This window comes from Glandiceps talaboti, chromosome 21 (genome assembly GCF_964340395.1).
Source record: "Glandiceps talaboti chromosome 21, keGlaTala1.1, whole genome shotgun sequence".
NCBI classification, from domain to species: Eukaryota; Metazoa; Hemichordata; class Enteropneusta; family Spengelidae; genus Glandiceps; species Glandiceps talaboti.
Genome location: NC_135569.1, coordinates 2,921,832 through 2,946,204, shown reverse-complemented (window position 1 = coordinate 2,946,204; position 24,373 = coordinate 2,921,832). Strand labels below are relative to the sequence as shown.

General features: G+C 34.7%; 1 protein-coding gene across 1 annotated transcript in view; it reads left to right on the top strand.

Annotated features, from left to right (window-relative positions):
* The first annotated feature begins 1,362 nt into the window (after window positions 1–1,362).
* The window catches only part of LOC144451708 (uncharacterized), a 91,952-nt gene continuing 68,941 nt past the window's right edge, over window positions 1,363–24,373 (top strand). Inside the window, exons 1-2 of the mRNA XM_078142611.1 lie at window positions 1,363–1,561; window positions 18,183–18,253. Of these exons, the coding sequence (XP_077998737.1) occupies window positions 1,363–1,561; window positions 18,183–18,253 (270 nt within the window). The remainder of the gene's footprint in view (window positions 1,562–18,182; window positions 18,254–24,373) is intronic.

Here is a 24,373-nt window from a genome sequence, read left to right as displayed (position 1 = left end):
CACATGCACATTGGGATCAACCATTTCTCTTCATATGAAAGTACTATGGTAGAAAAGTGCAAAGTATTATGGTCTGGGTGGCAAGCACGGTGTTTAGCAGGGAGAGTACAGCATGGCGGCCTGGGTATGATGGCGAGGATGGTGTTAGCATTGTGCTTTCACTAGAGTGGGGAGAGTACAACATGGCAGCCTGGGTATGATGGCGAGGATGGTGTTAGCACTGTGCTTTCACTAGCGCGGGGATACGCCGCTACATCACAGATTCAATTATGTATGGTAATAGTTTAAGCGACTCCTCACTGATATCTGTACAGATACATCTTTGCAGTATACATGAAGATATCACCATAGCAACATGCTAAGTGCCAATATCAATTACATAGAGTTGATTTAATGAGTATGATAAATATGTACAATTATATGTCTGACCTCTAGTGCTTTCATTATCAACAGTTATTACTAGTAACAGTTACTTTTGATTGTAACATTTCATTGGAGAGAAATATCCGCATTTATATGTTTGGGATGCGATAGAAATGAAAAGATCTGTGGTCACAAAACAGTCATCTAAGAAAAAGTGTGAGGGAGTGAGGATAAACTTTAAATGCATATACTGAAATAGTGAGAGAGAGTCTGTGTGTGTGTGTGTGTGTGTGTGTGTGTGTGTGTGTGTGTGTGTGTGTGTGTGTGTGTGTGTACGTGTATGTACATGTGTATGTACACATGTTCATGTATATACGTACATATGTATGCACACGTTTGTATGTACAGTGTATGTGTGTGTAACTGTGTGTGTGTATGTGTGTGAGTGACTGGGTGAGAGGGAGAGGGTAAAGAAAGGTAGAAAAGGAAAGTGGAGGGGAGATCGGAAAGTTCAAAGTGTATGCTGAGGAGGAGGAGGTTAAGCAGAAAGAGGATGATGTTGGTTTTTTCTCCATTTGGATTGGAAGGATACTAAGCCAAGTATAAGAATATGAAGACATACATTTTGTATTTAGACATACACACATTGTATATCTATAAATTGTATGGATGTCATTCCAGGCAAGTCAGTTTGTAATAAATTCTACTTTTATTGGTATGTACATGTGTTTTATATCTTTCAAGCACATTTATAGCCTTGTATTACCGACATATGTTACTATGTGTGTCTATTCAAAGATTGATAACAATTGTCTATTTCCTTCTACCCTCAGGTCTGATTATTGACAGGCTTACTGGAGAGCATTCAATTCAGGAAGTGTGCAAGTATTGACAACTGGCAGTAGTCAACGTGGGAAGTGTAGTAGATTTGAAGGCAAGTGTTGACACATGTACACTCTCGGATAAGAACAAATCACTCGGTGAAACATTCCATATACCATGGCGGAGAAGAAAGATTCGGAGGAATCGCCCTTAAAACGACGACGAAAAAGTATCCAAGATGATAGAGACTTTGAGGAACATGACGCACTCAGTTCGTATTATGGAAAGAAGATCAGAAAAGGAAAAATTACCATGAATAAAGAAGGAGAAATTGTCTTATTTGTCAGTGATGAAAAAATGAAATATCGACCTGGAGGTAAGTGTACTTTTCACAAGTCGTGTTTTATTGTAAGTGTTAATGGTATTATGATTGGGGTGGGTGGGTGGGTGGGTGTGTGTATGTGTATGTGTGTGTGTGTGTGTCTGTGTGCGTGTGCGTGCATGTGTGTGTGTGTACACGCGTGTGTGTGAGGGAATAAGATGGTGGCAACTTGGCAAGTATCTGTTTCTGTATCAGAATACTGTGTAAACATCTGAGTACGGATTATCACATACACAGGTACATAATACACTGTTGAGGTAGCTGGAAGCAAGTTAGTTGTAATAATGCGAATGTTGAACTACTGACTTGACATCCAGGGATTATAGACACTGTTTAAAAGCAGTACTAGATTGCACTTCCTTGATGTTGATGGGTAAAAAGTTCCATTCAGGAATTGTTCATGGCACGAAAGAGTAACAATATGTATACTATGCTGAATACTATGCCACATAATATGCAGCTGTTAACCCATCCTGGCTGAATAAACACTAAACTCATTAAAGTACGTTGTCTGTATATGTCTGATTACAAATAAAGTGTACAATATTATACCATGAAATGTATGTGACAACTAACAAAAATAGTAAATTGAGTTATTTAGCTCGGAAATTAAATTTACAAATATAACTCAAATATGAAATTAAATATTGATAAGTGAAATTTATTAATTTGTACATTACATTTTTACAATGTAGGAATATTAAATTAAATATTGATAAGTGAAATTTATTAATTTGTACATTACATTTTTACAATGTAGGAATATTAAATTAAATATTGATAAGTGAAATTTATTAATTTGTACATTACATTTTTACAATGTAGGAATATTAGATGAAATATTGATAAGTGAAATTTATTAATTTGTACATTACATTTTTACAATGTAGGAATATTAGATGAAATATTGATAAGTGAAATTTATTAATTTGTACATTACATTTTTACAATGTAGGAATATTAGATGAAATATTGATAAGTGAAAATTATTAATTTTGTACATTACATTTTTACAATGTAGGAATATTATATGAAATATTGATAAGTAAAAATTTCAAATTTATAAAAAATCTAAATGCATGTGTGACTTGATTAGTGTAATGTGGCAATTGCTAAATACAATGTAACTATTGTGTATCAAACTGAATAAATGTATCACTTGTAAAATGAAAACCTTAGTCGCATACATATATACTGTATTTCTTCCATACACTAGGGGAGTACAGTGTATTATTTATTAGTTATCAAATTCCCTGTCATTAATTCATTAATAAATGAAATTGGAATCATCAGATAGTATAATTGCCAAGAAAGTCACCAATACCGTGGCAAAACAAATTATTTAGTGTCAAATTCAGAGTGTTGAGTCGATTGAATTTAGTGTTACGGTAACAGTGACTAAGATTTGAACCACAATTGTGCCTTAGTCAACCCAGCTGTAAAATTGGGGACCTGAACAGTAAGATAGAGATTACAATGTGGATGTTTTAATTTTAATCCCATGCACTTATAAAGAGAGGCTGCAATTGCTTGTATTCTCTCCAGGGAGTTGAGGAAATACAGGTCGTGCCAGGAGTAATAATTGTAAAACGCTTTCAGCACAGTGTAGGAAAGCACTATATAAAAACTAACATTATTAATATTATTAATATTAATGAAGATTCTTTTTTAACTCAAATTATTACACTTTATGAACTCGTCTTTAAATAAAACTTAAGATGGATATATATACTAGTACTATTACTAGTAGCTTTATGATTTATATTCTGATGTCATATCCATGAATTATATAAATGTTTATTGTTTTAATAGTTCACAGCTATTTGACATTTACATCTATATGTTAATTTTAACAATGTGTATTCACTCAAATTAATTGAGTTCCATTAATTGCACTAATACACACATTAGCTATAACAACAGAATATATATACACGTATGTATTCATGAAGTTGTGTATTGCATGTACATTTAGTTATATCAATGTGTATTCACTCAAATTAATTGAGTTTTCAATTTGCATTGTTTATCAAAATACATGTTAGCTATAACTAGAGTGTATGTGTATTCATGAAGTTCTGTATTACATGTACATGTTAGTTACAGCAGTGTGTATTCACCACAATTACTCCACAATTGTAAAAATGACAGGGATGACCTCATTTACATATTGATTTGCATATCATTAACACATTTCAGATCATAATATTTGACCATTAAAAAAAGGCTTAGAATTAATTAAATTCCCATTTTTGGCAATGATCCATTAAACTGTCTTCAGATCAAGTTCATGCAAAAGACAGTTGCCATGGCAGGATTAGAAAAACACAAATGTATAAATAAATTATTTCAGTTCTACAATTTCAAATAGCATAAACCAATTTGGTAAAAACAGAGGGTGGCCAACATAAATAAAGGGGTGGCCAACACAAATAGAGGGGTGGCCAACACAAATAGAGGGGTGGCCAACACAAATAGAGGGGTGGTGCACCCCTCAAAACCCTTTGTGGAGAAACACTGGTTAAAAGTTGTTGTAGATTTGCATTGTACATGTACATGTATGTACAAGTTACTGTTAGCTATAACAATGTGTATTCACCTATACAGTGTAGGGTCTATTGGTTCACCCCATTTGGTTACATGGAAAAGTAAATTGTATTGTATATATGTTCTGTGTATTGATCTAGAAATCTCTGAATTGTTACCATGTTTGATCCTGTATTCAGTGTTGTTGCTATTTTGTATGTAGACATATATAACATAACATTAACCAAGAAGAAAATATCTTGAAGTGTGTGTTCCAGGTTGTCCTGCAAAATGCAAAATGTCTTGTTAAGTGTGTGCCCTAGGCTATGCTGTTAAATGCAGGTGTGTTGATGTAAAACAACATTAATCAATAGTAAAATGTCTTGAAGTGTGTGTTCCAGGTCGTCCTGTAAAATATCTTGGGTAGTGTGTATCCTACGCTGTGCTGTTAAATGCAGATGTGTTGATGTATAAACATAACACTTGTCAATAGTAAAATATCTTGTACTTGTAGTGTATGTTCCAGGCTGTCCTATAATTAGTATAAAAATTAAATGTAAAATACCTTGGGTAGAGTGTACTCTAGGCTATACTGTTAAATACAGGTGTGTTGATGTGTTCCATGTCATCATTTAATAATATGCCTATTTGCAGGCTTAGTAAATGGTCTCATATACTAGGTATACAGGTGTCCTGATGACTCCTGATGTTGAAATTAGTAGGTATGTATGCAGCCAAGGCTTAGTAATGGTGTAATAACCAATCTAATAGTTGTTATCTTATCAAATAATACTATATAATGGAATCCAGATCAGTTTCCATAACCAGGGCTCAAAATTAAAAGTAGTCCCATGCCCACAGACTACCAATTCAGCAGTAGTCCTGTGTCCACAGACTACCAATTCTTGCAATGGGCAACCATAATTTACAGCTGGTAGCCCACTCAGGTTAGCCCACTCAGGTTACCACTGATTATGTGATAAGGATGGAAGATTTAGGGACTTGAAAATATTTTAATAACACATATTTCCAATAGAGGAAATCTGTTTCCAGTTCAGGAATATGGGACTACAGGTCACAAGCCTTAAAGGCTACCACTTTCTATGAGTACAAAAGAAAAAAATGTTGATTTAACTATGTGTTAAAATATGTTTAATGGAATGAATTAGACCTCATCAAAATTTCATCTCCAACGGTTTCAGTAATTGGTTTAGTATTGATGTTTATAGCCTTGAACTTTAGAAAGGTTAGGGTGACAAATCCAAGAGGATTCTCTATCAGTATCTTATCTATTCAGTGATACAGGAAATGAAAGTGATATTTCGTTATTCATTGTGCATGCTGTGTGAAGTGAAACTTACCAATTCATAAACCGGGTTACCGGTTATTTGCTGCTTTTGAATAATTCTATGGATGTGTGATCTAGTTTTTTTCATACCACAATAAAGTACTTCTAATGACATTTCCATATGGTTCTACAGTATTAGGACAAAAATAAATAAAAAAAGAAAGATGTGTTTCCAATAACCCTTCCTGTACTTTTGAGCTACTGACCCTAAACATTTTGTAGACATTTTATTTAAAACAAAAACTTCAGAAATTCTTTGTCTTCTTAACCTCCATGTAAGTATGTCCATTTTCTTTCCCTAGTCATGTCGGTACATATTTCATCAAAGTTTCACAGAAGGGGTATTGTGACTGACATTTTGTTTGTTTTTTGGGTGAAACTATTAATTTTTTTCAAAGGTAATAACAGTTGATGTTGATGATGCTAAGGGATTTTATGCAGGTGTATCTATCCTACTCAATTAATTAATCAGTTGTAATTGCTATGAATTTTACACTGTATTACACTATATTCAAATTTCTTGAAAAAGCTTGCTGATGGTGTGAAACTTGGTCAAGCCATTTTGTATTTTGAATTACTACTAATACACTGTATTACACTTCAATTTAATCAATTTCACGAAACCGACAGAATAAATTATGACCTTTTACAGTTTATGGTTTATGGGAAATTGAAACCTCAGTGTCAACAACAGTTCCATGTGCATCACTTAAATACCCTAGCATTGGTCTTTTTTTGTATGTGTTTGTCAAGCCCATGAAGTCTGCAGATCCATGGGGAAACACAAAAATAACCCTCCCTGCATCACTTAAATACCCCGGCGTTGGTCTTTTTTCGTATGTGTTTGTTAAGCCCATGAAGTCTGCAGATCCATGGGGAAACACAAAAATAACCCTCCCTGCATCACTTAAATACCCCGGTGTTGGTCTTTTTTTGTATGTGTTTGTCAAGCCCATGCAGTCTGCAGATCCATGGGGAAACACAAAAATAACCCTCCCTACTTCAGTGAAGACAAATGCAGAGCCAATTATGAACAAGCAAATGACATCTGCCCCACATACACACTTGCTCTAAAGTACTAAATAGAATGAACAGTAACTGCCATAAATAGTAGATTGAGTGACAGGTTTGTTGAGAATTAAAAAAAAAAATTTGTGCGTTGCACCATTTTAGACAAACTGTCCTGACCAGAAACAATGCTCTTTTTTCTTGGCCTAACAAGCTGACATTGAAAACCATTGATCAATGTGATGGGGGCTACATTAGCAAGTATCTAAGTAGATGTGTCCAAGTATGTGTATACTGTGTCCTGTACTCTGAACCATATGCAATCATGGTCTGTACTTTATTATCGTCATTTTATAATGTGTCAGTAGAAGACAAAGAACTTGCAATATGATAACGTTCAGTCAGACAGAAAGGCAAAATGATATCCGTGACTTGGCATAAATTTTAGATGTATTCATTAATAACCTGAATATATATACCAGTACAAGTTGCTTACTATTCTAAATGACTTTACATGTAAAGGGACACATGCTGAGTTTTTATGTATCAGAGCATAGTTGTGCAGCATATTAAGTAGTTACTCATAGTTTTCTACCTACTGAAGCATACATCAACATCACTTGCAATTGACTGAACTCAAACCTGGTATCAGGATATAACTTATAAACGATCCAATGATGAAATTAAATTTATCATACATATCAAAAATGTTTAGGAAATTCCTAGTATGGAATCAACTGTTCTAACAATGTCAGAAAACAGTCATACTGTTATAGAAGACGTGCATCGACATCATACAGGAATGCAGTTTTATTGAAGTATTTTCACTTGAGTAAGAAGCAGCTTATAAACTTTGCTTGTGTCTCTTTAATCAAAACATATTATAATAACAGTAGTCCCATGCCTACAGACTACCAATTCAGCAGTAGTCCCATGCCTACAGGCTACGAATTCTGGTCATAGGGCTACCATAGTTTGCAGCTGGTAGCCCACTCAGGCTACCACTGATTATGTGATGAAGATGGAAGATTTATGGACATGAAAGTATTTGAATAATACAAATATTTCCAATAGAGGAAATCTGTTTTCAGTTCAGGAATATCGGAGTACAGGTCACAATCCTTGGGCTACCAATTTCTGAAATTGGTAGCCCACTAGGACTACCAAAGAAAAAAGTTAATTTCAAGCCCTGATGTGTAGAGTTAAGTATCATGGAATTTAAAAACTAAATGACAAATAATATCTACAGTAGTCTAGTTCCTATACAGTATCATTACGATTTGTATGAGAGGGGAGTGGGGTTATGATAGCATGATATCATGAAAAATGATCGCAAGTATACGATAATTATAGTTGAGTTCAAAAATTACTGGCAAATAATATCTAAATACATAAATGCCGTATGGCGGATTTTAAAAACTGAAAGCAGATCATATCTGTACTTTGTAACTGTATGTCTCAGTGGGTTTTAAAAACCCATCTAGTACATGACGGAATTGTGCATAGATTGGCATGCTAAAATATTGGAACTATTGAACCAGGTGATAAAAACAGGAATTATGTGAGCTTGTTCAACAGTAATATATAAATATAGTGCTTTAGTCTCTTTTCCATCCAGTACATGACAGAAAATTGGTTAGAAATGGCAGGTGAAGATATTGAACTATTAAACATGGATATAAAAACTGAGTACTGATGTTAACTTGTTCAACAGAATATAAAAATGCAGTGTTTCCTTCTCCCTTTTAGCCCCTAAATGGCAGAATATTGGTTAGAAATGGCATGCTAAGATATTGAACTATAAACATGGCCATAAAAAGACTGAGTACTGATGTTTAACTTGTTCAACAGAATATAAAAATGCAGTGTTTCCTTCTCCCTTTTAGCCCCTACATGTGACAGAATATTGGTTAGAAATGGCATGCTAAGATATTGAACTATAAACATGGCCATAAAAAGAACTGAGTACTGATGTTTAACTTGTTCAACAGAATATAAAAATGCAGTGTTTCATTCTCCCTTTTAGCCCCTACATGTGACAGAAAAGTGGTTAGATTGGCATGTCAAAGCATTTAATCATTAAATGTAGCTATAAAACAGAGCAGTGAAGTCGGCATGTAAACACTTTGTGGTGATTTACAATCACCTGTGTTTAGTAGTAATAAGTATTGTATGAGAGTAGACCGCAAGCAATAAACTTTACAAATTTGTATCACAGAGTCCATTTGTCTAGTTTGCTATATATGCTATTTGTAACTGTGACTGTTCATTACAACTATAGTATTATTTATATAGTCTAGTTCCTTTTAATACAGTATCGTTGTGGTTTAGTTAGAAACCTTGATGACATCCAGACTATCGGTATGGTTTAGTTAGAAACCATTTTGGCATCTGGTTTAGTTATAAACCATGTTGGTGGCATCCAGACTATTGCAACTATACTATTTGAAAGTTTTAGTCTTTTCACCGTAAACAATACAGAAATCTTACAATCAGATAAATACACTAGGCATGTCTTTCAGGTCTTTGTCTTTCAGGTACTGTGGTTGTAAATATGTCAAAGTTAGTCAACTCGTTACTTCAGTCAAACAGTTAGGCTGTCTCCTTCAGACTGTTGATGAATGTTCCTTTCAGACAAAGCAGAGATATAGCTCTTTCACAGTATAGACAGGTGTTAACTGATACTTGGTGTACTGGTCAATTTATCCACCAGAGAGTGGTTAAACCTTTTGTTGTTACCATGACAACTCATTTCTGCGTGTAGAGATGTAGGTACGTGTAATGCATGATGGGAAGTCAAAGTGTAAGAATCTTACAACATCTGAAATCAGTCGATGTAGGTATATATATACTTTGAAACTGTATAAATTATGATTTCTTCAAGTCTGTTGTGCACATTTTTGCGTAACCATGAACACTGCATAATGCATTGATAGGAAGTCAGAGTGTATAATCTTACAGCACTTGAAATCGGTTGAAGTGTGACTTACATCTGCCATATGTCACACAGTAGACAGTTATGTCCAATTAAAATCCAGTCACTTTTTACACCTACATGTAAAATTTGAAATCCCAGTGTGACATTTAAGTCAATATATAGTTAAAATTGTTATATTGTCCAATGTTTCTCTTCTGTCAATATTCTATTTGCATAGCTTTATTAGTCAGTGCAATAATAATCTTACAGTTACTTCAACAGATTGATATTATTAGTTCATTTATCAAACTCTCCTAGACTTTGATCCAGCCCCATTGTTGCTAGGTATACTCAAATCACAGTATCGGTGTACAGTGCTTTCCAGGTTAGTGTGCACTAGGTCTGTTTGATACAACTGCTCAGAAACTAATAAGGAACTGCACCTGCCATACTTCAAGATAATAAGATTGACTGAATATAGCTCCTTGCTACAATTTGTGTAAATGAAATGAACTGCCAGTCATCAAAACATTGTCCCCTGACCCCCCCCCCCCCCCCCCCCCGACAGTGTCTAGTTGCAGTATGTTTAAATAATTTATTTCATGTAAACAAAATGTAGCAAGAAATTATAATCTTGCTATCTGAAAGTGTGGCATATATATAGTTTCTCTACATAGCCAGTGAACAGCTGGGTGGGCTGCATGTGTATGTGTATCATGTGGTTAATTTATTCAATAATGTCCTGTCATCTCTTTACATTCTTTAGATATTTATACATAGTTGACCTTTGACCCGATAGTTAATATTGAAAGTGATGATTTGTAAAATAGTCTCTGTACAAGTAGTAAAGTTATTGGAATCCTGTTTTTTAAGTGACTACGTAGCTTTTGCCCTTGTAGTAAAATGTGAAAACAGACGCTCAAGCAACTGTATCAGTATTTGAAATGGACATAACATCAAATACGATAAATACAGATCAAAAGTCCCACAGGCAACCACCAAGTGTACTCACAGACCAGGGGAAATGTGAATGCTATCTATTCATGTTGTTGCTGGGCATGTGTAGTCTAGTTCCTCTACAGTATCATATCGTTGGCTTCCAGACTAGTCTTAGCTTGAGACACTGTAGTTGAAACATCCATTAAAATGTTTGTATTGTCAGAAATGTAGAACCTGTTGTCTTTTTATTACTTGGTTGAAACTTAAAATATGAAAATTTTGCTAGGATTGACATAATATTTATTCAATAGTTAACTTATCAAGTTGTTCAGTACTGTATTATAAGGAGATTGGTACATGGATATCCTTTCAAATCCATTCCAAGTCATTTCCTACGTACAAGCCCATCCATTGATCATATTAGTCAATACATGTATTTCTATGTTGTCAATTTATTTAGTAGTAATATAACAACCCATGACACACTCAGTGGAAGTGTGGCATACTCCGGGTATTTGCTTGAGTGCTTTGCAGTGTTCTCTGTGGCTGTACTGGAGCATAGGGAGTGAAAGTGTAGCAGAAAACACTGCAGGCACAAGTTCAAATACTCCTGAGTATTCATCACTGAAACCACGGCCTGTTTCACGACAATGTTGTTAACGAAATGTAGTGGTAGAAATCATACTCTAGTTTGCCAGAATGCTGAGTACCAACACTGGAACTCACATGGAAAGGGATTCTGTTATTATTACATATGTTTATCCAAAACATCAAATTTTGGTAAAAAAAAGATATTGTGCGATTGTATGCTTTCATGTACAATGAACATTTGCATTCTCATTTGCATATCATTTGCATGTAAGTGTGTAGTAATGTACTGCACTGAAGTCATACAAAGTTACTAGTTATCTCTTATACATATACATGTATGTAATAATATCCTTTCCTTTCATAGCTATGTACTGATATCAGTATGTAATCATGATCTAGACAGTATCATCTCAGTGACACCCACTCCTTTCCTGTTTCCTATAAATGTTATCTGCAAATTTCAGCTCTAATTACGGTTTAATTATTTGATTATCAGGACTAATATCTTATCAAAAAAACAGTCTGCATCAAGTTTCAATCCATAATTACACCTTGTTCTTGACGAAAGGTCAAAATTTCATTGTGATATTTCAGAAACATTCCTAAGTGTTTTCACTTCTGTATACTACGGCTAGGTATACTTTTATGAAAAGGATAATTTTGACATCGTTTTTAAGTAAGGGTGGTCAAGTTCCATGTACATAAAATCTACCTAAGTCCCCATAGTCTAGTGCCATCTGTGGCATTGAATCTGACGATCTCTCTCTAGTCTAGTACTATCCGTGGCATTGAATCGCAAGATCTCTCTCTAGTCTAGATGCTATACGTGACATCAAATATCAAGATCTCTCTTTAGTCTAGTGCTATCCATGGCATCAAATCTCAAGATCTCTTTATATTCTAGTGCTATCTGTGGTATTGAATCTCAAGATCTCTCTAGTCTAGATACTATCCATGGCATCAAATCTCAAAATCTCTCTCTAGTCTAGTGCTATCTATGGTATTGAATCTCAAGATCTGTCTAGTCTAGATGCTATACGTGGCATCAAATCTAAAGATCTCTCTTTGTAAAGAAATTATTCAATACCATGTTAGCATCTAGACTAAAGTTCCCTATGTTTTGCTGGTGTTCCAAACACCAAGATTTTGAGTAAGATATAAGAAAATCTCTGCAAGATTCACCCTATTGCCCTCTCTATTATCAAAATTCTTCAACCATAACAAAAACATGATCTTCTCTTTCCTAGAACTTATTTCACATGTAATATGGTGTCTTAGGGAAGGTGATAACTTCTTCACTTTCACAGCTGAAAAGCTACTGAAGTGTGTGTGTGAGCGCGCATGCGCGTGTGTGCGTGCGTGTGTGTGTGTGTGCGTGGGCATGTGTGTGTGTGTGTGTGTGTTTTCTGCAGGTTAGCAAGCTAATAGAGCTTGTATTATGATCGATGTTAAATGTTGTTGTAGTCATGTGTACAAAGGTGAATACCATTCTGTAAGTACTTAGTATCAGATTGCTGACACCTGACCCATAACGTAGGTTTATGTGCTTACACTATGTGACCTTTAACCCCAGCATAGGTTTATATGCCTACACCATGTGTAGGTGACTGTAAAGTGCTATAGGTGACAGACTCACAGTATTGGTATGTATTTTGATAGCTAACTATTTAAACAAAGACTCTTTCACCACTATTCACTTGAGAATATTGACATCACAGAGTCTACGTTTCAAATAGCTTTAACTTGTTGACTGTTTTTCTTGCAACTTCCAAAGCACTGGTGTATATTTCTTTATTAATAGCTTGATTACTATTTTAAATATTCATAAAATATCAATGAAATATTATGGATAGTGTTTTCCCGTGAGCATATATGAATGAATGTTTAAATGCGAAAATGTTGTGAAAAGAATAAATTGAGTTGATTATACAGAAATTGACTACCATATACATTGCCTGATATTGTGAAAAAATTTCCCCAAAAGTCACTGAATGTTTACATATTTGGAAATCAATGAAATGTTCTTTGTCTGTGGATTGTTCTTATTCAGTTATACATACATTTACAAGTACAAACCATGTATGTACATTTCTAAACTTGAATGGTTGGGGGCGCTATTCATATCAATAATCTCTAGTCAGCAACGTTTTCTTTTCAAAACCAGTTATTAAAAGAATCATCACTTGCTGTTAATAATACTTATTTTTTCATAACAAAACAAGTTGGAAAAATAATGTTTGTAATGTGTAGTCAGTCAGTCATAAATTTAATGATGTGAAAAATTTTTTGGCTACCACTAATAATGGATCAACAAGTAATGTGATGTTTCCAACAGTAAGATTGACTTCCCAGCTATATGTAGTTAGCCTGAAGTAGATGTAAGGTTTATATACAGGGTATCTAGAGTAGATGTAAGGTCAACATACAAGGTATCTGTAGTAGATATAAGGTCAACATACAGGGTATCTGTAGTAGATGTAGGGTCAACATACAGGGTATCTGTAGGAGATGTAAGGTCAACATACAGGGTATCTGTAGTAGATGTAAGGTCAACATACAGGGTGTCTGTAGTAGATGTAAGGTCAACATACAGGGTATCTGTAGTAGATGTAAGGTCAACATACAGGGTATCTATAGTAGATGTAAGGTTAACATACAGGGAATCTGTAGTAGATGTAAGGTCAACATACAGGGAATCTGTAGTAGATGTAAGGTTAACATACAGGGAGTCTGTAGTAGATGTAAGGTCAACATACAGGGTATCTGTAGTAGATGTAAGGTCAACATACAGGGTATCTGTAGTAGATGTAAGGTCAACATACAGGGTATCTGTAGTAGATGTAAGGTCAACATACAGGGTATCTGTAGTAGATGTAAGGTCAACATACATGGTATCTGTAGTAGATGTAAGGTCAACTATACATGGTATCTGTACATCAACAAATCAATACTTATGCTATGCCAAGTCCTTGTTTGTAACTCAATAAATTACAAAAGATTATTGAATGTATAAAATATTTGTTATTGTATGTATAATACAGTCTTTGATCACATATTTTTGGCTTTTTGCAATATATTGAGTTACATACACACACTTGGTCTACATGTATGTAGTGTACATTGATTTTTCACGTAGGAATCCATGATACAATTGTTTTATAAATTAAATATCCAAAATAAATAGCAATCCTTATCCATATGGCCACTTCAACCTTATGTTTATGAACAAGAAAAGAACAACACAGTATCTGTATATATGTGAGAAATGCCACCACTAACGGCTAGTGATCAATTTACATGTTAGTGTATCTTTTTTCAAAACACTTGTGAATTTATAACTAGATATATTGTAGGAATGCAAAAGTAATGAGTGGAACAATCCTGGTAAATAAATTCATCGCTGATATTTGGAATCAATATATTCTTTCTCGTAGGATATCAGGGCAAGATATATATTAGGTCATCACCTGACTCTGTGTCTGAATGTTAGAAATATTATACCCAGGTTGTAATAATACATTATTAATATTTATCATATCCAATTGAAAAGTAAAGTATGAAAGAACATAAATTGATTGCATTAAGAATTTATAGCTTCATTATATTGCATATTGTGTAGGTCTTGAGTGAGTTGCAATCACATTGCAAGTCTGGTTATAGACTGTTGTTGACACTTTTTTTGTAATTTGTCTTTAATACTAATGTCGCTGAAATTAATAGAATTAAACATAACATGGTGTGTGTTGGACTTTTTCTGAAGTCAAGACGATTGTTCTAACCCATTGGACTTTCATATCTATGAATATTCGTGCGCGCCCTTGTTTGTGGAACATTTAACTCAGATGACTGGTTAACAACTAAGGGGTATTTGAGGAGACAGTACAGATGCTAGATTATATTATTTTATTTGTTTGAATCCTCTGTGAGTATCGCGCGTCCTGTATGTACACTGTACATGCTGACTATTAGATTGTACGTTATACATGTAGGTTATGTATATGCACACAATTAGTATTTTAATAAAAAATATTTTAGAATTTTTTTTTTTGAAATACTACAAAATGTAATCTGCATCTGAATACAGACTAGCCTGGCCATTGTTGTTGTTTGCATTGCATATGCATATATATAAAAAAGATACTTCTAAGTTCTATTGCTACGTGAAATACTTGCATACAATTGAATTACTGTGAATATTTGCACCAACAACTCATGCAAAATCCATGAGGCACTAGTATGTATAATTTGTGTATTCAGGCATCTCACTTGCTCCCATTCCCTTTGCTGAGCACTGTATATGGAATATAGTACTAAATTAATCAGGTGAGAATTCACATGTAACTGATCCTGATAACTATTGAGGCAATAAATATGATTATCAATTTTGGACCAAAGAGGGCGCTGTCCATCTTTTTTATCAACTCTACCATCTGATAGTACCACGTACACCATGACAGCAGTACACCATATTTTGGGGCTAAATGTTAGAATTTGATTGAAATTATACATGATTGGTGTATTTTTTAAGAATTCTCCTTTATAGAAGGAGGAAATTGTTGAATAGTGTAATATTAGAAGTGATCCATTATTTAACAGTCCCTTTCAATATTTGACATGGACATTTTGAGCGAAGCCACATTGTCAATGTCAATACTACAATAGCTGTAAATGCGATTCACTTTCAGTATTTCATGTTACTGTCCTAGCAGTGATTTGCCTTTCTACAAATTAATTTTGTTGGGAAGCCATGCTATATAATGGATTACAAAAATGTATTCCGATTCTGACAGTGAATTATTGTATAGTTTGATTGAAGGTAACACATGTAGCATTGAGTGGTTTGTTTGCTTGTTAAAAGACAAGTGTTTAAGATGACAGACTGCCATAATTATATGTTGTAGTGAGTTTGTTGACAGACAACTGAATTAAGCTGACAGACTGCTAGTTTGTTTGTTTGTTGAAAGACAAGTGTAGTTGTTAAAGCAGATGCGTGTGAGTGCATGTTTTATGGGTGTATGTTGTATGTTCGATTTATTCTGTATACTGGTTGTTTGGTTCTGTTTGGTTCCTCTTATTCCAATGCTGATATAGCCTTTACACTGATGATGAGCCGTAACTCGAAATGTCTGTTATTACTTGTTTAGGTACTGACTAGCATAGTGGGTCCTATTTATTCTGTATACTGGTTATTTGGTTCTATTTGGTTCTATTTGATTTCTCTAATTCCAGTACTGATATAGCCTTTACACTGATGATGGGCCATACTAGGTCAAATGTCTGTAATAACTTGATTTTCAAGGACAGAAATAATGCCTATTAGTATTACTTCCTATACTTAGTAAGCTGGCAGACTGCTACCGGTAGTTAGTTTGTTAAGAGACAAGTGTAGTGGGCTGACAGACTGTTAGAATTATATATTGCAGTTAATTAAAAGATGTGTAGTAAGCTGACATGTACATGCTGCTAGAATAAGGCTGATAGATTAGTGGCTGACAGACTGCTAGAATAGTGGCTTACAGACTTCTAGAATAGTGGCTGACAGACTGCTAGAATAGTGGCTGACAGACTGCTAGAATAGTGGCTTACAGACTGCTAGAATAGTGGCTTCAGACTGCTAGAATAGTGGCTGACAGACTGCTAGAATAGTGGCTTACAGACTGCTAGAATAGTGGCTGAGAGACTGCTAGAATAGTGGCTTACAGACTGCTAGAATACGACTGACAGATTATTAGAATTATATGTTATATTTTGTTGAAAGACAAGTATAGTAACTTAGGTGACAGACAACTAGAATTATATGTTGTAAATTTGAAATGAGTGCTTAAGCCGTTATCAATAGTTTTGTTGTTGTATTCATATGTTAAGAGAGGAGTGTTGTACACTGTTAATCTACCAACAAGCTGGTACAGCTTAAAAATAATAACTGTAGTGAAAACAGAATCTGTGTCTGATGCAAACATTATGAAGGATACAATGTAGGTGGAGTAGGCATGGCAGTGATTAATGATAAAACTATATCATTTATTGTTATTGCTGAAAAAAAGTGTTGTATTAAGGCCAAAAAAGAATTGTTTCTGGTCAGCGCACGCATCACTTAAATACTTAAATTGACAGGCTGTCGTAATGGCTGTACATCTGATAGGAAGAAATAAACAACACAAAGACCGTTTGGAAAACAATGGAAAACCTGAACTAGACACTCACACATGAAAAAAAAATATAATAAAATTAAAAAAAAATCTAACACCCCCCCCCCCCCCCCCCCCCCCATTCTAAAATTGAGCATAATTGGAACCACACATTTTTTTTGTTAGGTCTAAGGGCTGTATCAAGTCATAGAGAGACAAGTGTGTGTGAACCTTGTAAAAAAGACAAAGTGCTACCATCATCACAACAACAGACCAGTGTCTATTACATAATGTGAAAGTGATCTAGGAATGTTTAACATACATCACTGTAATTAGCTGATTGTCACACCTTATTAGTTTTCAATTAGATGCAATTAAGACTTGTCATTTTCATGTCAATTAAGATTCCTTTTATGACAGGAAGGGGTTTAGCTGTCTAGAGGCTAATCCATGGCTTTGAATACCTTCTTAGCTTACCCAGTGAATGCGCTATCTTGAGAATGAAGCCATGGATAGTATCTAAACTATAGATGTAATGATTATATCATAGCTAGTCACTAGGTAAACAGGTGTCAAAGACCAAGTAAGAAATGCCAGTACCTTGAGAGATTTGAAACCACAGATAGTACTGTATCTAGACTAGTGAGATATTGGTTATGTAAGAGACAGTGAGTCACTGACGTAAACACTGTCAGAGACCAAGTAAGAAATGCCAGTACCTTGAGAGATTTGAAACCACAGATACATGTAGCAATGCATCTAGACTAGCGATGTATTGGTTAGATCAGAGACAGTGAGTCACTGACGTAAACACTGTCAAAGACCAAGTAAGAAATGCCAATACCTTGAGAGATTTGAAACCATAGATAGCAATGCATCTATACTAGCGATATGTTAGAGATAGTAAGTCATGTAAACACTGTCAAAGACCAAGTAAGAATACCTTGTAACTTTGCATAGTTTTGAACTGTCAAATAATATGACAGAACCCCATGATGAAAAGATCTGAACCGTACAGCGAATGATAAAATTACGTTATTCGATCTAATCACCAGATAACATTTCTAGGTATACAGTATTATATTCTTTACTAGCTATCCATCCATGTGTAATGATGCATATATACTAACCTCATGGCATGGCTTTGTATTTTTACAGATAACGTGTACATTGAAAGTCAACGAGCCGACACTCCTTATTTTATATGTGGCATTCAGGAATTCCGTCTGGTAAGCAAACTATCAATTATTTTGACTGGCTCCTACAATCTGTAGCCGAGAGACTCAGTTTTCCTGCTTGACAGTGTCGTTTGCCAGAAGCTAGTGTGTTTTATTAGATAGCCAAGCCTCTAGGCTATCTATTCTGTAAAGCACTACATCGCATCCATTACGGTTCATATCCGCAATCATAGATAAAAAGCCTTTTGTGATTTTTGTCACCAGCTATAATATTTTTCAAGAATTTTAACTAAGATGGGTATCTTATTCTAGGGTTTTGATGAAGGTACACTGTGGGACTGTTTCCTTTTGTATAAAACAGAAAATGCTAAAGTGATTGCCAAACTGTTATGCTCAGAAAATTGATACCATGGGATTTCTGAAATGTGAACACAAAATAGAATAATCAAATAGAAATGTGTACAAGGGGCATGATTTATTTAGACTGTGTAAGGTATGCCATGTTCAGCTCTATCAGACTTCTAAACCACTGTAAGATATGTTGTGTTGTTCAGCCCTATCAGACTTCTAAACCACTGTAAGATATGTTGTGTTGTTCAGTCCTATCAGACTTCTAAACCACTGTAAGATATGTTGTGTTGTTCAGCCCTATCAGGCTTCTAAACCACTGAGTGGTAGGTGATAGTGTGGCATGAATGTTTTATCGTACAGGCTAGGATTTCTTGTGTATCATATCATAAATATTCAAGGCAGAAAAAAAATATTTTATCCATATAATGATATATCAATATCATTATGAAACTTTATATATCCCAACATTGAATACAATCGGAATTTGAGACTATATATCAACTGCAATACAAAGAAATCACTCAAATCAAATATCACAATAACTTACACAAAGAGACACAAATGTAACAGGTGTTCAGATTTCAACAGGTCATTTCAAATCCACACTGTGATGGGAACTTGTGGCAGGCTGACCTGGAATTGGGGAACTTGCAATCCAGACTGAGCATGTTCAGACGGAAAGGACTATCTGTGGTTATTGTAATACCTATGGAGCTACTGATAAAATAAACCTCCCACAATGGTCAGGGTGACTATGAATTGATCATTTGTGGTTACAAACAATGTAACATTATTGTTCATAATATAATTGATTAGCATTTATTATCACCTTTCCCATGATTCAACATTCAATATGGCGGGTTCCCTATTGGGGCTTCTGAAAAATCTTCCAAACAGAACCATGTCAAACTATTTCTCAATGCAGGTACTTGTTGTAATCACACAATAGTTGTTTGCTGACGATGAGTATTGTGATTTTGTTTCAATTATTTATTCGACATAATATAATCAGAAAAAAAGATGTAGAAAGATGATAGTTTGTTTATTGTAATCATATAGATATTCAAGACAGAAACATTTTCAATTTCAAATCTCGAAAGTAGTTACTACCCATTGAATATTGCAATAAGGAACTTGCAAATCCGCCATCTTGGATATCCTGAATGGTGCATCATGGGAAATATGAGTCAATCAGTATTGTGAACAATTGTTATTGTTTATAAATACAAATAATGTAGTCATGGTTACCCTGACCATTGTAGGAGGTATATTCTATTGATAGTGCCAGATTAAGTATTACGATAACTACAGATAGTCCCATAGTCCTTTGCATCTGAGTATGCTCAGTCTGGATTGCGAGTTGCCTATTCTAAAGCAATTATTAGACATGGAATAATCACAAGGAAAAAAGTAAAAATGTAATATAAGTGTTTCTTTATCCTAAGTGTACATATTCAAAGGAAGAATTATTCAATTCTTGTAGTAAGGGTACATCGTAATCACATACTAGTTGGTGCCCACTGGGAAATGTAATTTGACAACATTTATTGGTTGTGTGCATCTGATGCAGTAGTTTTAGATAATCATAATTGAAAATGCAAAGAAACGTGGCTATGTGTGTATCGTAACAATGCCAATGTAATCATAGCGATAGCCAAGAATACAACACCTGTCCCAGCATCGTCATAGCAACCTCACATCTCAACTTAGCAGTTTATCACCTCCGATATCATAACCATCGTCTTATTTGCCAATGTCAAAAATAATTGATAAATTTATCAAGAAGGAAATTGCTTAGATTTTTTATTCAAAGGGTTGTCATAGTAACGTTTTCCTCAATTTGATAATTTGACCTCGGTATGAATAAGCTGTATAATAGTATGTAATAAGTCTTTTATGTAGTTAGATGTATCATTAGCACATAAAATACTGGAGGTGTCACGTTTCTATATTATCAATGTTATTACATCTAATTCACCTGAGGTATAGTGGTGTTATTTTCCATTAAAGGCACTTCACAACAAGTCACTGTTATGTATTGCATTACAAGTCTTCAGCATTCTCTTTCCACTATGTTAGAGAAAGCAGAATGCTAATATTGTTATTGCCACCCAGGCTGCCATGCTTAGGTTGGCAATGGTACTTTAAAGGGCTGAAGAAGGAAATTGCATATGCAAACAAAATTCTGACTTTGACCTAAGTAGCAAGGTGATTAAAGTATACCTGGAAATTTTCACTAAAGACTTATTTTCGCTGATTTCACTGGAAAACAAAAACACAACATTGAGTAGAAAGTGTGTTTGGCTGACAGTTTGACAATTTGACAGTGTTTACATGTGTAACACTGTAACTTTGTGTGTGTGTATGTGTGTGTGTGAGTGTGTGTGTGAGTGTGTGTGTGTGTGTGTGTGTGTGTGTGTGTGTGTTCGTGCGTTCATGCATGCGTGTGTGCGTGCATGCATGCGTGCATGTATGTTTGACTGACTTTCTCTGACACTGTCACCATGTCTGTCAGTGTTTGACTGACTTACTGACACTGACAATGTCACTGTTTGAAAGTGTTTGTCTATTAGTCTGTGTGTGTGTGTGTGTGTGTGTGTGTGTGTGTGTGTGTGTGTGTGTGTGTGTGGCAGTATACATGTATGCGTTTGTCTGACCATGTGTTTGACTGTTTGTTTAATATGTCTGGTAGTTTGTAGGCTTGTGTGGGAGAATGTTATCTGTAATGAACATCAATATTTTGCAATCCCTCTATTCATAGATATGGCTCTGGTTGTGAGTGTGTTTCTCTTTGCAATATTTACACACCAAAAGCTGTTACATTTTCATTGAAAGCAGTTTCCAATCCCCTTAGTTGGAATGTTTATTCAATTGATTTGTTAGCCAGAGAGTGGATGTTATAGCATTCATTCTATCATATCGTGTAATCAGTATTAGTACTATGTCATTATAGATTGAATGTACTGGATTTCAATGTCTCATTGCACACAATGAAAATACTGCATTGATAGATTTAGACAAAACCTAGCCAGTTTACATCACAATCTGTGATTTTGCTTAGCTGTCTCATGTGTCTTCTTGTATCGCTTGCAGTGGCAAATGATTAATACTGAATAGCAAACTGATTGGTTTGAAAATATGCACTCTGACTGATTGGTCGCATTGGGGAGTTATAATGTATGTCAGCCTAGTTGACAATATTCAAATGAAGTCATTATGTAAATGAACACTCAAACTGATTGGTCACAATGGGGAGTGATAATGTGTGTCAGCCTAGTTGACAATATTCAAATGAAGTCAATACTTAAAAGTACCCGCATTGAGATAAGCACAAGAGATATATTACTGTATATCAAAATATTATGTAAATATTGATAAACAGGCATGCTGATAATTGCCACTGGGGCATAACTAAATCAATTGTTTAATAATACTTTTAGCTTTAGTAACATTTCAAGCTGTTTGTGAGACAGTGAAGTAAATTCACAGATCGCAATGTAAACAGGCTAGACAAAACCAGACACCATACAAAAACCACACACCCTGAATGTTGTAGTCTTGTGGCTATCTATGGATTTGAATCTGAACCAAAGCCTTGGCGTGAATAGTCTGTAAGGTGGGGCGCCCTCACACATCGGTCAACATCTCCCACGTCAGGTGAGAGGAGGCTGGTGAGGTCGGAATGACAACATATCTTGCAAGTTGCAGTCTATAGTGTGAAGGATAGCCTCAGATTGAGAGCCATCGATAGCCTCTAGACTGTGAATGTTGTAAATGTAGCAAAGTGATTGGTTTGAAAATATGCACTCAAACTGATTGGTCACAATGGGGAGTGATAATGTTTGTCAGCCTAAATTGACCATATTCAAATGAAGTCGATTATGTAAAAGTACCTTCATTGAGATAAACACAAGAGACATTACATTATATGTTTTATTTCTGTACTTTGGCCACAGGCCTATGGTACGACAAATACAAAAATTATGAAAAGAATATACAAAGACAGAGGAGCCATAATTTACTCATACCTCCAACCTTTTCTGGCATCTACAAAATGAGTAGAACACATACTTAGATAAATCCAACAATATAGTAGCATTTTCAACTTGCATTAAACTGATAAATTTCCTGTATGAGTGTTCGTTGTAGACATTACATATATCAAATAATATCCCCCCCCCCCCCCCCCCCCCATCATCCATGACTTGTAAGTTGTAGCGTATTTGTAGGCGAATCACACATCATTGACAGGGTACTGTATGTATGAGTGATCAAACTGTATACATTTAATCTAATGTCCCATATTATCTCTTGTATGCAGGTGTATTTATATACAAATCACACACTATTCAATTGATATACATGAGTGTTCAAAATGCATGCAAATAATGTCCCCATATCTGGTGTAGTACATTTGTAGACAACTGTGAATCATTTAAGCGGCAAATCAAGATCCAGCCCGAGAGTCTTAAATGAATTCTTCAAGATACTGCATATTAATCTCTAATTTCGTACATATGAGAATAACGTAATTCGAGGTTTAAATAGATTTGTAGTGACAAGGGAGCAATAAATTTTGTTGAAAGCCTTCATTAGATTTTAAACCTGTCTTCCCTACGTAGCCACTAAATGAATTAGTCCATCATAGAGAATGTGTGAGATGATACCAAATGATAGGGGTGGGTGTGAGTTTGGCTGAGATATGATGATAAAGCCAATCGTAGTCAGGTGATTGCCGAGTTGAACTGTGTGTTATATGTAGTGAAAGTGTTTGTCTGTATAGCTGTCTTGCATACCGATTGAATTAGGGCAGTGTAATGGCTGAAATAACAGGTGAGATTGATACATTCTTTGTCGGTGTGTATAATACCTACTGTTCAGTTCTTTATTTTCATTCTGTTGATATCTGTTCTCAGGGCAATACTTATGTCAAAAATTGACATTTTCTGTGACCTTATATCCTTAAAAGTTATAATATACCATGGTAATTATAGTAAACTATATGGATTTGTAAGACTGGACTTTATATTACATTGTGTCATTTTTTTTTATTCATGCAGTAGATACGTAAAATCTGCCTGATTTTCCACATTATGGGTTTGACCTCAAAAGTTAATTTGTAATTCATAGGAAATACTAGATCTTAGCAGATTTCCTGTCTTTGTTATACTCAACTATAAAACCCCATGTTAAAACACAAATTGTGATACATTATGTGTAACGTGTGTAGGATGTATACACAGAATAATAACGGCTTTTATGATATCCGTAAAATAAATATATTTTTTCTTGTATTTAATTTCACTATCGTCATTTTCAGTTTGATTTTTTACTTCTAGTATTAGACATTGCTAGAAAGGTACTGTTCTTTGATTTAGAGAATTTTTTTTTCAAATATGTGCTGCATTGTTTTGTGAATATATACATGACAGACTTGTGATTGCAAGAAATTTGTTATTCACGGAAATAATCTGAATTGAATCTGTATGAATAATGGATATCTTGATAGTAGTTGAAATATCAGTTGTGGTGAAATAGATGAACTGCCAGCAGTAGGAAGACTTGAAGTGTCACTTACAGTAAAATCAATCGCCTTCTAACGATATGTAGAGGATCTCTCTAGATAATGTAAGATTTAGGTCACACTTTCGGCTCAATTTGATGTGATATGCAGCTCGGTACCGACTCCATTTATTGCTTTCTGTGATTTATCGTGAGCAATATATAAAATAAATCCTTGCAAATATATCTCTTAAATCTAAGATGATAGTTTAATGCAGTTTTGATAAATAGATCAAATTAATCTTGATAGAATATGAA